Source organism: Pholcus phalangioides, unplaced genomic scaffold (assembly GCF_987345545.1).
Source record: "Pholcus phalangioides strain wild (caught in Gottingen) unplaced genomic scaffold, Ppha-v1.0 ptg000004l_1, whole genome shotgun sequence".
In the NCBI taxonomy this organism is placed as follows: domain Eukaryota; kingdom Metazoa; phylum Arthropoda; class Arachnida; order Araneae; family Pholcidae; genus Pholcus; species Pholcus phalangioides.
The window spans coordinates 13,415,032-13,430,163 of NW_028301597.1; the positions used below are offsets into that span (position 1 = coordinate 13,415,032).

At 37.0% G+C, this 15,132-nt stretch overlaps 1 protein-coding gene across 2 annotated transcripts in view; it reads left to right on the forward strand.

The window, feature by feature from the left end:
* The window catches only part of LOC149086562 (uncharacterized), a 35,099-nt gene that overhangs the window by 4,192 nt on the left and 15,775 nt on the right, over positions 1 to 15,132 (forward strand). For both annotated transcript variants that reach the window (XM_089256029.1, XM_089256030.1), the window contains exon 2: positions 11,581 to 13,886. In XM_089256029.1, the coding sequence (XP_089112155.1) occupies positions 11,718 to 13,886 (2,169 nt within the window). In that variant the 5' untranslated portion in view covers positions 11,581 to 11,717. The remainder of the gene's footprint in view (positions 1 to 11,580; positions 13,887 to 15,132) is intronic.

Here is a 15,132-nt window from a genome sequence, read left to right on the forward strand (position 1 = left end):
AGTTAATTTTTCTTAGTTAAGAGGTTTTGAAGTTTTCAGTTAAATTTAATAAAATTATCTATTCAATTTAAACCCTCTACCACATTCTCCCCATCATGTTATTTTTTCAGTTAAATATGAAAGTTAAATAGTACAGATTGTCAAAATCACTGTCAGGCACAGATCCAGGGAGATGTGGCGCAAGGGGCATTTTAATATGAATAAAGGTTATATGACAATACATTCTGTATCTTATGGGGACAGAAAAATTATTTCCCTATAATTATTTTTGTTTCCTGGCTCTATCTCCCCCCGCCCCTGAAGTCTCATTGAATTTGTCATTTTTGAATGACATATTTGAATTGTCATTACAAGATGGTATCTATGAATGAAATTTCTAAATCGCTGGATGAGAATAGCACTGTACAGTGTGAAGAATGGCTGGAAACAAGAAAAAGTGGAAAAGAATGGAAAAATGATAGAGTTACAAAAATAACAAAAGAGCAGAGATTGTGGAACCTAACAGACTTGATCAATGTTTTTAAAAATAAAATGAAATTGTTCAAGAAACACATTTTTAACATCGAACACCAATATCGAGCTAACCAAATGTGCATTAGAAACATACAAAAACATGCCATTCTTCATGTGTATTTTAGTAAATTATAATTGCAAATTATCTGAAGAAGTGCAAAGTCATCATTTCGGTGGGTCAAGAAATCGAGTATGTCTTCGTACCTGTGTGCTGTATGTTGCGGAATGTGAGAAGCCAATTTCATTCTGCTCAGTGCTACGAATTTGGAGCATGGACCTTTATCTATTTGGGCTCATCTGGAACCAATTTTGAAAGTGACGAAAGAAGAATGTGAAATAAATGTGGTTCATTTTTTTTTTCTGACGGACCTTGTACTCAGTACAAACAAAAGAAAAATTTTGACTTATTGGACAAATATGTCGCAAAATATTTCAAGTGGTGTACTTGGAATTTTTTTGAAGCAAACCATGGCAAAGGAGCAGTTGATGGTGTTAGTGCTTTATTGAAAAGGACAGCTGATAGACTGGTTGCATGTGGAATGGCATATCAGATGCTACTCAGTTTTTCACAATTCTCGAAGATGCCACCAATGTAAAATTGTATGAAATCAAAAATGAAGAAATAAAAGGTATAAGAAAAATTATCCTGAATGATATACCCGTGCTGAAAGGCATTATGGCAGTTCACCAAATAGTAGCAACTGGCAATGGATTTCTGCAATACAAAGATGTCTCTTGATTTTGTGAAAGAAATGCTAATCTTAGTGAAATGCTACGAAAAGAAAACTTACTCTTACCATAGAAGTATAAAACTGGAAGTTCCACAACCGATTTCAGAGTTTGAATCTCTGGAAAATGACATTCAAGAAAATAGTGAAAACTATGCTATAGACTCAAAAGGAAACAGCAATGAAGAAATTTCAACTAGTCTAATTAAAGCAGGTGTTCATATGCTCATGAAATTTGAATCTGGTGGTGTATATAAATCTACACACGATACGTGTTGTAGCCCAAAATGACACTGAAGATGATGGTAAGGTTGAAGTTATGTTCCTGAAAACTATGAATGATGCTAGGAAGCTGTTCAGAGCTGATGACAAAGATATCTCTTACATCCACTTTGACCAGATTTTAAAAATTTCACCAGAGCCAAAATTCAAACCGGGGGGGGGGGGGGGGGCATGTGTTTTTTGAATTTCCTCATAGCATGGATGTTGTTCAGATGTCATAGAGGAATCTCTGGGATACCTTTCATATTGTCTATATAATTGTTGAAAAAATAAAAGTGTATTTAGAATAATTGTGATTGTGCGTGCTTACTCTAAGTTAAACATTTCTGTCCACTCTGTTACGGGAAGCATTTTTGCAGTTCACAGGCAAAAAAATTAAAAAGCACTTCAAACTTAAAGTTATAAGTTATTGACCCATTGTCTGCCAGAAATAAAATTTAATTTTAAGTAGTTTAAAAAAACAAAATTTTCTATGTGCTATTTTGAAAAAATCATTAAAAACGATCAAAAGGAAAAACGACAAAAAAGCCAATTTTTTTTCAACTACCTTTTTTTCAGTCTATGTGTAAGAAATAAACTGATTTCATTATTTTAAGTGGTAAAAACAGCAGAAATAATATTTATTTTTTATAGCGATATTTGTATTCTTAAGTGTGGATAAAATTCACCATTTTCAGTCATAAAACCCAAAAAATAAAATATTATTACAAAATAAAAGTGAAAAATATTAATGAAATATTAAACTTCAAGTTATTAGCTATAATTTGGCTATTTTTGCTACAATTTTATTTAAAAAATTCGACTTTACATTCCACATTTTTGGGATGAAGAATTCACACTTTTTTTTGGGAATAACCCATATAAGGGGCCACAACTAGGGGTGAAGCAAATGAGTCTGGTGCTCCAGGGCGTAAATTTCACCTTTTTAATTTCTCAACACTGCAAGGGGGAGAGGTGTCACAATGCACGCTTGCCCTGGCTTACCAAGCATCCAGTTGTGGCTCTGCCTTTATATCAAAACAGTAAAAACAATATTTCCTGTTAATAACAGCTATAGTATAATCCTTTTTTTATGTTGATGTGTTGCTGATTTTTTCCTTTGGTGAAATCTAGTCAAAAAGTTGCCAAGAGTGGAACAAAGTTGTACTTCTGGCTTTTCTTCCTAAAAAAAATTGCCAAGGACGGAAACAACAAAACAGCCTTCTTAGACTAAATAAGAGATTAAGATTAAAAATATGAAGCATTCTAGACCAGATACACGATTGAAAATAATAAAAACCAGCAATATGGCATACAACAGGGGGAAACTCTGGACCCGGCACCTATTTTGTTCACAGGTGATTTCCACCCACTTTTCCGCTCGAAGGTTTTGCTTTTTTCCCATTCTTTGAAAACTGTCCCCTTTTGGTGCCCACAATCATGCTGCTTCCAAAGTCACTCAAATCTCTTGTTTTCTCCATGAACAGGCAAATCACACTTTAACTAGTGCTTCTGACCAGGGGACAGCTTTTTATAAGCAAATCTGGTTTATTACGTGAGCGCACATGTTGCACAGATGAGTCGAAGTTTGAGCGAGTGGTGTTTCTAATTTTTTGACCACTGAGTATATATTCCCCAGACCAATTATTATATATCTTACACTATTTAAAGATATACTGTGAGAATGTATGCCAAGAATAGAAAATGTGATAAGCATGAAAACTTTTGGCTAATAATGAACCAATATATGGTATTTTTCAAAAGAAAAAAAAATTAGACTACTTTTATGTGATTTTTTGAAGGAAACAGAAACTACTTGGTTAAAAACAAAGTTTAAACCATTTTTAAAACCAACACAGTTTAAACCAAACAATCCTGGTCCCATCTGTAATTTTCTTCACTGTCTGAAGTTGTTACCAAGGTCGCTGGAAATGCATGGGTTTCACTTTCATCATCTTCAAGACCAGAAAAAAGTACTGTTGATCTTCATGCTATCTCCTTTCTATTGAAACATTTTTGTGTTTTTGAATCTTGATTGCTTCTCTAAAAATGTGTGTAAAATATCTTATGTTGCTGGATAATTGGGTGTTTGTGAAGAGAATATTGTGATCATTTCAGTTTGTGACAAGCGTCAAAAACAGGTTTAAACTGTCGAAAACCGTCAAGAACCTAAATGAATGCTTTTTGATAATGTTTTGAACACAATAGGAATATAACATGATGAAAAACTTACTTTTTGTATATTACAATGTTTTATTTTTACATAAACATTAATTTATTACAATAATTAAAACAAAATATTAATTATAATTTGCAATTGAATTTTTCAAAAAAAGGTCTAGAAAATATAAAATATAGTTTTGTGGTTCATTTTATCTAAACTACTGATTACCTGTGTTCAATTTGCTAAGTGGAATAGAGCTGCTTATTCAAAATATGTATGATAGGGGCATCACTTTTAGACTTCAGAACATAGGCGGAGATAGACTTGAAAGTCTGGGGGGGGGGGCATGATGATGATGTCAATTCTTATGTACATTAGAACAGTCGACTCCACCTTTGACGCTGGGGGGCCAATGCCCCCTAACGCCCCCCCCCCCCGTATCTCCGCCCATGCTTCAGAAACCAGTGTTAAAAAAGTAAAAACTTATTGTCAATGTTGTCAAATAGTTTTTTAACCTGATAGATATGCTAAATAAAAAACACTTACTTTTATGTAGGTTAAAGGGTTTTAGGGTTTTATATTCGGAATTATAATTACTGAGAATCTATTTTGATACTTCAAATTTTCTGATCTGCCCAAAATTTTATTCCATGTAAAAATTCTCTCACAGAATCTGTTAATACACTAATTAAACACATTTATTTTCAAATACTAAAAATTTCTTAGAGCTCAGTGTATATTAGTTCAGAGTTTTGAAGAGTATTTTCAACCAAAGAAGAGCTGATAGGACTTGATACCCAAAACATTTTTTTTTTGAATATTTAAAATTAAATACAGCTTCAACTGGAACACCATTGCATTATAAATGCTATTAAATATACCATATCATAGTGCAGAAGTAAGAATAACTAGGTTTGACTAAGGATAAGTTACAGGAGTTTCTTAAGCTTCGTGTACAAGCTAGCATTGCCAAATTAAATGACATTTTAGTTGTACAATTTAGTATTTTGATTGCTAGATATATTTCAATGTTATGCACAATAAAAGTATCTTTGTGATTATCTAGATAATTTATTAATAACAGAAATCATCATTACATATACACTGGTGAAATAAATTAAGAGAATTTGCATATTTTATAGAATTTCATGAAAAGAACTGAACTGAATGTAAAACCACTGCTTCTAGACAAAAATGTGAATCTTGTACGTCAAATATGCAAGTGTACACGTGTGTGTAGGCGGAGCCAGTAGAGAAACAGGCTTTATAAGCGCGCGTAAGTTAAGACGCATTTCGTTCGCTAGCACACCTCGGCGAATTTCTTGGTGTTATTTTGCAGCAATCGGTTAATTTCAAATTGTAACAGTTAAAATGAGTAACCACCAACGTTTAGATGATGGAATGAGGGGGCGAATTGTGGGGAGGCTAGAAGCAGGCCAATCTCAAGTCCAGATTTGTAGAGAGTTCAATTTAGTACCCAGCGTCGTGTGTAACTTATGGAAAAAGTTCCAGGATACCGGATCCATCGAGAGAAAGCCTGGGCAAGAGCCACGACGACAAGAGAAGATCTCCATTTGTTGATTATACTTGCAGGAGTGCTACAGCTTCTCAGCTCTCTCGTGACTTGTATGCAGCCATTGAAACCCGTGTATCAAGGGTGACTGTTTCCAAAAGACTTCATGAGAGAGGGTTGTTTGCAAGAAGACCTGCTGTTTGCATCCCGCTCACTTCTACAGACAGGAGAATCCGTTTATCATGGTGCAGAGAGCATAGAGATTGGTGTATGGATCAGTGGGAGACCGTTCTCTTCACTGATGAGTCCCGGTTCAGCTAAGCACCGATTCTCGCCGTATGTTCATATGGAGAGAACCAGGAACCCGCTACCTACCATCCAATGTCCGCGAAATCGACCATTATGGCGGAGGAGGTTTAATGGTCTGGGCAGGCATCATGTTGGATGGCTGCACACTGGTGTGAGGTATAGGGATGAGGTCTTGGAACCCTATGTTCGCCTTTTCAGGGGTGCAGTTGGTCCTGAGTTCATTTTAATGGACGATAACGCGAGGCCACATAGAGCTCTTCTGCTCGACGATTTTCTAGAGAGTGAGGATATTTGCCGGGTGGATTGGTCAGCCAGATCTCCAGACCTTAACCCTATAGAGCATGTCTGGGACGCTCTGGGGAGGGCAATTGCAGCTCACAACCCTCCTCCGGGAACTATCCAGGGAATAAAAACAGCGTTGCTGAACGAGTGGGACCAATTGCCACAGGAAATGATAAACTGCCTTATTTCAAGTATGAAATCACACTGCGAGACCTGTATATCTGTAAGAGGGGACCATACCCCCTATTAACCCATTTTTTTTAAATTCTGCAACCGCTGTTTCATACCTTCTGACTCCAACGAGTGTTACGCATGATCATGCGTGTGTATTACAATTAAATACAAATACAAATACAACGCCACAACAGGCAAAATGCCCAACGAGGTGGCTGATAAAAAGATGCCCATAAAAATATGGATGTCATATGTTTCAAAAATACAGCAACCCCATTAAAAATGCAATTAACACAAATTATGAACAATATATACACATGATAAAATATTATACAATGCCTATAAAAAATACTTATGGTTGTCTTATTCTAAGAATGGATAGCTTCTCGATTTACCCCAACATGTTTATCGTATTTTTTTTAAAACGTGTCAATTGTGTTACAATTTACTACCTCCGGGGCCAAGCTATTCCATTTATTAACAACCCTATTAGAGAAAAATTCCCTGCGACACCATAACCTTGCATTGTCCCTCACCAATCGATACTGGTGTCCCCTTGTAAAAGCAGTTGATTGGCGGTGTACTAAAAGTTCATGGTTCATCCTATCCATCCCATTGAAAATTTTGAACACTTCGATCATATCTCCTCGACACCTGCGTTCATCCAATGTAAACATATTCAAAAAAATGAAGTCTCTCTTCATAACTCAAGCCCTGTGTGCCAATAAGGACACGCGTAGCTCTTCTCTGCACCCCTTCAATCAAGTCTATGTCCCTCTGTAGGTATGGTCTCCAAAACCTTACAGCATACTCCAGTCCAGGACGAACTAAGCCTCGAAAAAGCGGAAGAATGACTTTAGGAGAACGCGAAGAGACCTTTTTGAAAATGAGACCAAGCATTCTGTTCGCTTTTTTGACAACCGCTGAACAATGTTCAGAAAACCTAAGTCGCTCGTCAATGAGAATTCCCAAATCCGTGACCCTAGTTGAATCCGGGATAGTGACACCATTCAACTCGTAAGAGAACCGTGGGTTGTTCAAACCAAAATGAGCGACCATGCACTTATCTATGCTAAACGTCATGTTCCATTCATTTGCCCATGCTGCAATCTTGTTTAAGTTGGTCTGGAGCAACTCCCTATCGCTTTCATTCCCGATTACCCCCATTAGCTTCACATCATCTGCGAATTTGCTAGTAATTCCATCGATACCCTGATCGAGTTTGTCGATAAAAAGTGAAAAAAGTATGGGGCCAAGGACACTTTCCTGAGGAACTCCACTTGTGACGTCTGTCCAACCAGAGAATTCCCCGTTCACCATAACTCGTTGCGACCTATCTTTTAACCACGATTCTATCCAATTCAGCAAGTTGCCCCCTATTCCAATCTCGTGTAAACACTTCAAGAGTTTGCCATGTTGGACCCGATCGAATGCCTTCTGGAAATCAAGGTAAACAACATCGACATTTTTGCTCTTACCCAAAGCCTTAGTCACGTAATCATAGAAGCAAAGGAGGTTAGTTACACATGACTTCCCCTTCCTGAACCCATGCTGATTATCCGACAATACATTATTCTCGTCTATCCACTTCACAAACTGCCTTTTGATGATAATTTCCAAAATTTTCGAGAGGGAGCTCGTCAAACTCACTGGACGATAATTAGACACCACTTCTCTACTACCCTTCTTAAAAATAACGGAACAACGTTAGCCAGTTTCCAATCTCTCGGGACGATACACTCAGCAACACTACTCCTGAATATCTGTGCGACTGGCCCCAACAATTCATTAGCACCTTCCCTGAGAACCCTGGGATAGATATCATCTGGTCCTGGTGCTTTGCTTGCACATACATTTCTTAGAAGATTTAGGACCTCCACGTCTGCTACTTGAATATCGTTGAGGGTTTTATTACCCCATGCAACACACGTATATCAAATATCATTATCTCCATTAAAAACCGACGCGAAAAAGTCATTGAAAGCACTACACATGCCTACATTGCTCTCTACCTTAGAGCCTCCTATCGAGAGGGGGCCAACTGTCCCCTTACATCCATTATTGACGTATCGAAAAAATGATTTTGGGTCAGAGCCAATGTTATCTGCCAACCTAGATTCAACTTCCTTTTTACTATCCCTTATCGCTTTCTTCAACAGTCTTCTTTTATCAGTAAACAATGATAGGTCACCACGTCCACTTTTATACTCTCTGAATGCTCTTTTCTTTTCAAGATAAAGGTTCCGCATGCTATCCGTGAACCATAGAGGGTGCGATGTACAAACACGCTTTTTTCGAACAAAGTGTATGACGTCGTGCAAAACAGAGGACAGCTTCATACTAAATTCTTCCCATTGACTTACCACCCCTACTGATTCCAACCGGTCTTTGAAAACTTCCGCTAACCTTCTTCTCAAAACATCAAAGTTAGTTCTCCGAAAACAAGGAACCAGTCTTTTGTTATCAACCTTACCCGAGGAAAATTTACAGTGAAATCTGATTATACGATGATCACTGGAAGAAAACTCTTCCCCCACCGAAACATGTTCAACTAGATCCTCAGAACTAGTAAGAACTAAATCCAAAATAGCAGTACCCCTAGTGGCTTCTGATACATGCTGATACAAAAAATTTTCGAGCACCAACTTAAGAAAGTCTCTTTCATACTGATTTCCAGATGAAAGGTTCTCCCAATCAATACCCGGGTAATTGAAATCCCCTAGTATGAGAACCCTCTTTCGCTTACACATGTAGGAAATTTCATCATGCATTTTGGCAATGTAGTTTTGATCCCTATTCGGTGGATTGTAACAAACCCCAACAATAAGCTTATGACGTCTTTTGCTCTCAAGTTCAACCCATATGGTTTCAATATCACTTCTCTGCACGTTACTCTCTAGCCTTCAAACAGGATTTCACGTATATCAACACTCCACCCCCTTTCCTATCAGATCTATTTCTCAAAAAAGTATCGTATCCGGAGATGTGTAAGAAAGATTCATCCCCATCCTTTGCCCAAGATTCTGTAATGGCTATAAGATCCAAGCCCTCCACAACTATCATAGTTTCTAAAAAATCTTTCTTATTACCCAAGCTCCTGGCATTTATTAACACACATTTTAATTTGCCCGGTGGTTTGTTGTCAATCGAGAAGCCATCCAAGTCAGAGGTGGGTAATTTCAAGTCAGTACTGTTGTGATTATCATTAACTAACCCGCATTCCCGACTACGTGGTCTGGGAGTAAAAAACCTGACCTAAGACTATCGTAAACCTCCCAGACCCCTCTCTTATTTAGATGGATCCCATCCGAACGAAGCCACCTATCGGTAAATGCGGGAGGCTCCAAGAACGTGACCCCAAGTGAGGAGCAAATGTCCTTCAGGCCTATATTGAATTGGTGGATCCTACTCCTATATCCCCTACTACCCCTTGGCAGCACTGGAATCACTGCCACATCTGAACCCCCCTCCCTAGCGGATAATAGTAAATCCCGGTATTCTGACAGAGACTCACTAATATTCGCTCCTACCTGATTTGTTCCCACCCACAGAATCACCCGCAAGGGCAACTTTCGGCGATGAAAAACGTCTCGAACGTTGCCAATCTTCCCCCCAGGAAGATTTATTTTCATTAATGAGAAACCCTACAATTTTATTTTCATTAATGAGAATTCCTTACAAAATTAAAAATCCCTATAATTTTGCTTTCATCAATGAAAAATCCTTATTATTTTACTTTTATTTATGAAAAATCCCTATATTGTTTTTAAAAAATCCTTTTTATATTTAATTTTGAACAGACTGTATCCAGGTGAAAACCTCCATGATTCTCATGCTCCAAAGTTGGCAGCTACGATATGGTCTTAATGAGGGTTGGCAGGTTTTTGACACATGGCAATTTTAGATGGTTTAAACCGCGGTTTAAACAGTCATGTCAAAAACCTTCCATCAAAAACCTTTGTCAAAACTGTCAAAAACCTCAAATATTGCTTTTCGATATAAAAATTCCCATTGGAAATGCGCAATTAATTGCATGTGATGTTTAAAGTGACTATGTTATACAAAGAATAAATATTAAAAAAATGTGATTCTAAAATAATTTTCTACTCTCGACAGAACTATTTTGGACAATATATATGTTTTTTTCTTATAAAATTTGAATAAATCATAACATGAACAATGAAGGGGAAACTATGGAAAGATTTGACATTCTTTGATTCAAGATGATTCTTGACCTTCCAAAATTTCTTCAATTGCTTATATATGTTTACATTGATATAAACCGTCTGCTGTACTCTTTTTACAACAGATTAATGTTTTGTTATTTAACATATCTATCAAGTTAACAAAAACTATTTGACATCATTGACAGTAAGATTTTGATAGTTTTATTACCGAGTTAGTTTCTGGGGTCAAAAACCTAACTCTGATGCCTTATCATACATATTTTGAATAAGCAGCTCTATTCCACTTGAAAAGTCCACAAGCAAATTGAACACAGGTAATGAGTAGCTTAGATAAATAAACCATAAAACTGTTTTATATGTTCTTGACTCTTATGTTGAAAAATTCGAAATTGCAAATTATAATTAATATTTTGTTTTAATTAGTGTAATAAATTAATGTTTAAAAATAAAACACCGTATTATGCCAAAAAGTAAGTTTTTCATCATGTTGTACACCCATTGTGTTCAAAACATTATCAAAAGGCATTCATTTAGGTTTTTGATGTTTTAAACCAGTTTTTGACATTTTAAACCAGTTTTTGACAGTTTAAACTAGTTTTAGACGCTTGTCATGTCAAATACTCAGTTTTTGACATCAAAAACCCAACCCTGGGGATGCTCGGCTCCCTCCTCATCATTTCTTTTCCCATGATACATTATAACTTATGAAATTACACACAAAATTGTAATTTTATGCACAAAATAAAATACACATCACAGCTCAAGCACTCACCCCAGCCTTGTTCATCAGGTTATTTACCTGTTTATCAGGCTAGTACAAGTGTTTGCAGATTAATTTATTTATCCATAGCATTGCTTCAAAGTCAAACTTAAATTTTTGGTGCCACATTCCAGTTGACTCATAACAATGAAGTTTCCAAGCTGTGGTATGCATACCCTTTAGTGCGTGATGAGCAAAAAGTTTGAACCTTTTGTTGTAAAATTGTTATGCAATTGATGTTAGATATAAAGACCCCCCCCCCCACATTGAAAATGGATGTTATATTGGGAGGGCCGTTATATCAAAAGTAAAATATATATGATAGTTGTTCCATATGAAAACATTTGGGACTTATCGTACCGGTCCTTGTAAAGGAATGGTCGCTATTATGTGGGGTCATTATAACGAGTTCCGACCGTATAAAGAATTAAATATATCATTATATCTATCAAAGGCCTACACAAGGTCACAACTAGGGTAGGGCGGGACAGAATAGTGCCCCAGGTGCTGGAATATGAAGGTCCCAATACTCTCCTCTTTCAAAACCATGAGTAGGGGGGCTCTAAAATTTATACTTGCCCTGGGCCACAAAAAGTCAATCTTTATCTCTACTTGCGTTCCTGACCCTACATATACTGTTTGTGTAGTTTTTGTCTGTTATAACTCAATTGCTTCTTTTTACTTTGCAGGTCACATACTCCTTGCTAGACCTGAAAATAAGTCTGACGTGTGTAAATTTCCGCATTAAAAAAAACTCAGATATTTGAAAATTAAGAACTAAAACCTTAAACAGTTGCAAAGACATATACAATCAAATATAGCAAATATGGATGCAGCTGGACCATCAAAGGAGGCTTATGTTTCTGTAAGATTAAGTGGGGCCGAGTCATTAGTCAGAGAGGTCATAACAAGAGTTGATGAGTTTAAAAAAAATGCTGAGAAGGTGGATGATGCAATTAAATATTTGAAACAAAAAGTTATTGCAACAAAAACATGTAAACAAGGGTTTGTAACAAAAAATGATGTCATCAAATCCTCTAGAGAACTGGTATATGTGGGGGAAAAAATGCAAGATCTTACTTCAAAAAGCATTGCCAAACTTCAAGATCATGCAGACAGAATGATTAAGATTCTAAGCTTTTTAAATAAAATAGACGATTCAGGTAGAAAAATAATGGAAATCGAAAGAGAAGAAACTGAAAATAGATGGATGAAGAAAAGAACCAACAGTAGGAGTGTTGGTGAATTTGAATCAAAGGAAAAATTAGCAACAGCCAGAGTAAATGCAAAAACAGATGCAATTTATATGGACTCTAGTGAAGATGAAGTTTCAACAAGGAAAACACTTTACAACCATATTGCTGGAACCCAAGTTTCACATTTGATGAGAAAACATACAAACAAACAAGCAGAGGTATTGGAAAATATGTTTATAAACAAAGACAATGTGCATAAACAGACAAGAAAGTTTAAGAAACATACATCATTGACAAACATTGGCAGTAAAAGGGAATCTGTTACTTTTGATAGAATCCCTAGACAAAATAAATTGTGTGAAAATGGTGATAGTGAATTAACAGTGGGAAAAAAGGGATCCATCAATGCTGTAGTGGCATCAGAAACTCAACATTCAGAGGAGACAACATCCATGAACAGAATAGAAGAATTTCCATTTGACAAGTGGGATGTAAAGTCCACGCGAAAAAAGGCATCTGTAAATAAAAGCAATCATTTTCCAGGTGAAGCTTGCAATTTTGTTAGAGAAATTGGAGTAACGAAGAATGTGTGTGGTAATATGGGAAACGTTTTTGATGAAAGCATGAAAAAAACATCAAGGAAAAGGATATCAACTAAAGAAAATGATGTAGGATCGCACAAGAGTAAAATTTTAGTGCTTGATAAAAACTTTAGAATTCCACAACGAAACGAAGTCTCTCAAAGAGATAATGAGAAAACATTTTCAATTCTAGAACATGCTGAGCTCTCTTTTCCAAGTCAAGTGTCAAGTAGCCAAAGTGATTCATTGAAACGAAAACAAAAATTAGTGAAAGACAAATATTCTGATACTGCAGCTCAAAAGTGGTACAGCATAGCGAATTCTCAGAATTCTTCAAAAGAACATTTTGTTACAGAAAGTAAATCAAGAAGGCAAGCAGTTGAAATGGGAAAGAATAGAAAGCCAACGATGGAAATTAAATTGACAGAGGTGGGTGAACTGTCAGAGGTCTGCAGATCAGGGTCTGACAAGATGATAGCTGGTGAATCAAATAATATACAACAAAATAAAGCAGCAAGGATGGTGCTTAAAGGAAGAAAGGTCAGGGAAATAATAGAGTGTGAAGAGGAAGAGCCTAATGTAACAGATAGCTCAAGTGATGAGATTTACTTGTATAGTAGTAAAGGAACTTATGTGAATGCTAGGAAGGCATCCGTATCAAAAGAAAGATACAAAAAGTCAAAGAATTTTGGCAACAAGTACTACAGCAAAAGTGAATCGGGCAGTGTCATAAATGAAAATCAAGGATTGATTAGAAGTGCGGAAGAATTAGATCTAGCCGAACAAAATATTTTTGGAATGTGTTCAGATGAGTTAATGAGGGAGGAAAACATTTTGTCTTCAGGACAGGCATTGCATAACAGAAAAACGAGACAATACGAACGCACTAGCACTAAAGCTGATGAACCGATGCTGGTTGGTGAAAAGAATACATCTCTTACTAACTATGTGAGCAACATGAGGGCAACAACTTTGCAAAATGAAGAGGTTAGAGAATCTATAAGGCATAACCGTAGCTCAAAAATTACGGAAAAGACAAGCTCAGAAGAGAGTAGAGATTCCCCGATTGTTGAGCCGGTTGACTTCCCAGACATATACACATCATGGCATAGAATACTTGAACAATTCATTGAAATACAATCTCACAACAGCACATATCTGGAACACCTAGAGGCTGTGTTTGAACATGTTTCAGACATTTATGGCATTTTAGATATGGTATGATTTACTATGTTTATATTTCAATGTATATGCTATGTATTTTGCCAGGCTTGCCAACCTGGCGAAACTTAAACTTATTCAGACCTCGCAGTGCTCCTATTTTTCCTAATTTTTAGAAATGTCCTCTTATTTTCCCACTTTCACCACAATCATCCTTTTTTACCCCAATTCCCTCCTACTATTCCTATTTTGTCCCTTCCTTCTTTTGTTTGCAGCCAACATCTCACTACAAAAATTCAGAGAAACCACAAAATGTTACTACTTTCTCCTTCCCTCCCTGTTTAATGTGTTTTATTCACATCACAACTCGCTACTGAAAAAGAAGAGAAAAAAACCGACAAGTGTATCTTTTTGCCGCCATGCTTCGTCAAAGTGCTAAAAATAAGCCTGAAGTCCAGTGGGGAAAGTGAATCTGTTTTGCAGATCATTTGCAAAGGAAGGCAAATAAAAGAAAGGGGAAGGGACAGGCTCTGTCCACACACAAGAGAGATTCCATGAGAGAATAGGGTTTCTCTTCAGGCATCCCATAACGAGTGTTCATCCCTAACAGGACAGAGGCCTGGGCCAAGTCTGGTTTTATGGGGGAGGGAGACAAATCGATTGGTCACAAGCTGAACCCCGTTTTTTTTAACCTTCAGAAAACAACTTTCGGGTGTTCTTATGTTATTTTAAAGTACATGTGCTCAACCCATGGCTCAAATGTGGCCTGCCCCAGGTGGCTCCTGTACACTTACAGATAAATTGACGGGCTTGCAGCACACAGTCTTACGTTATTTAAATGACCTGTGGCATATTTTCAGATCACTCAAGTGACTCGTTGCACATTCTTACTTCAATCGAGTGACCTGAGGCAAATATCCAGATCACTTAAAACGGGTGCGGCACATTTTCAGATTACTTGAGTGCCCGCTGTCCATTTACAGATCACACAAATAACGTGTGGCGCTGTTCTAGATCACTTAATTAAGTGGCCCCACACTCTTCAAAAGGTTGAGTTAAGTTGAAATGTGCTGCGAGTCTTTCAGGTGGTCTGAAAGTGTGCTGCAATCCATTTGAGTCATCTGGAAATGTGCTGTAGGCTGCTTGAGTAACTGGAAATGTATGCAAGCCACTTGAGTCATCTGGAAATGTGCCACAAGTCACTTGGATGATCTGAACATGCTCAGTGGGCTCAAGGTTTAAGCTGGATAAAAAATTCCTTTCGCAAAAAAGTGAAAATGGGGGGGGGGGAAGCTTTAGCAAA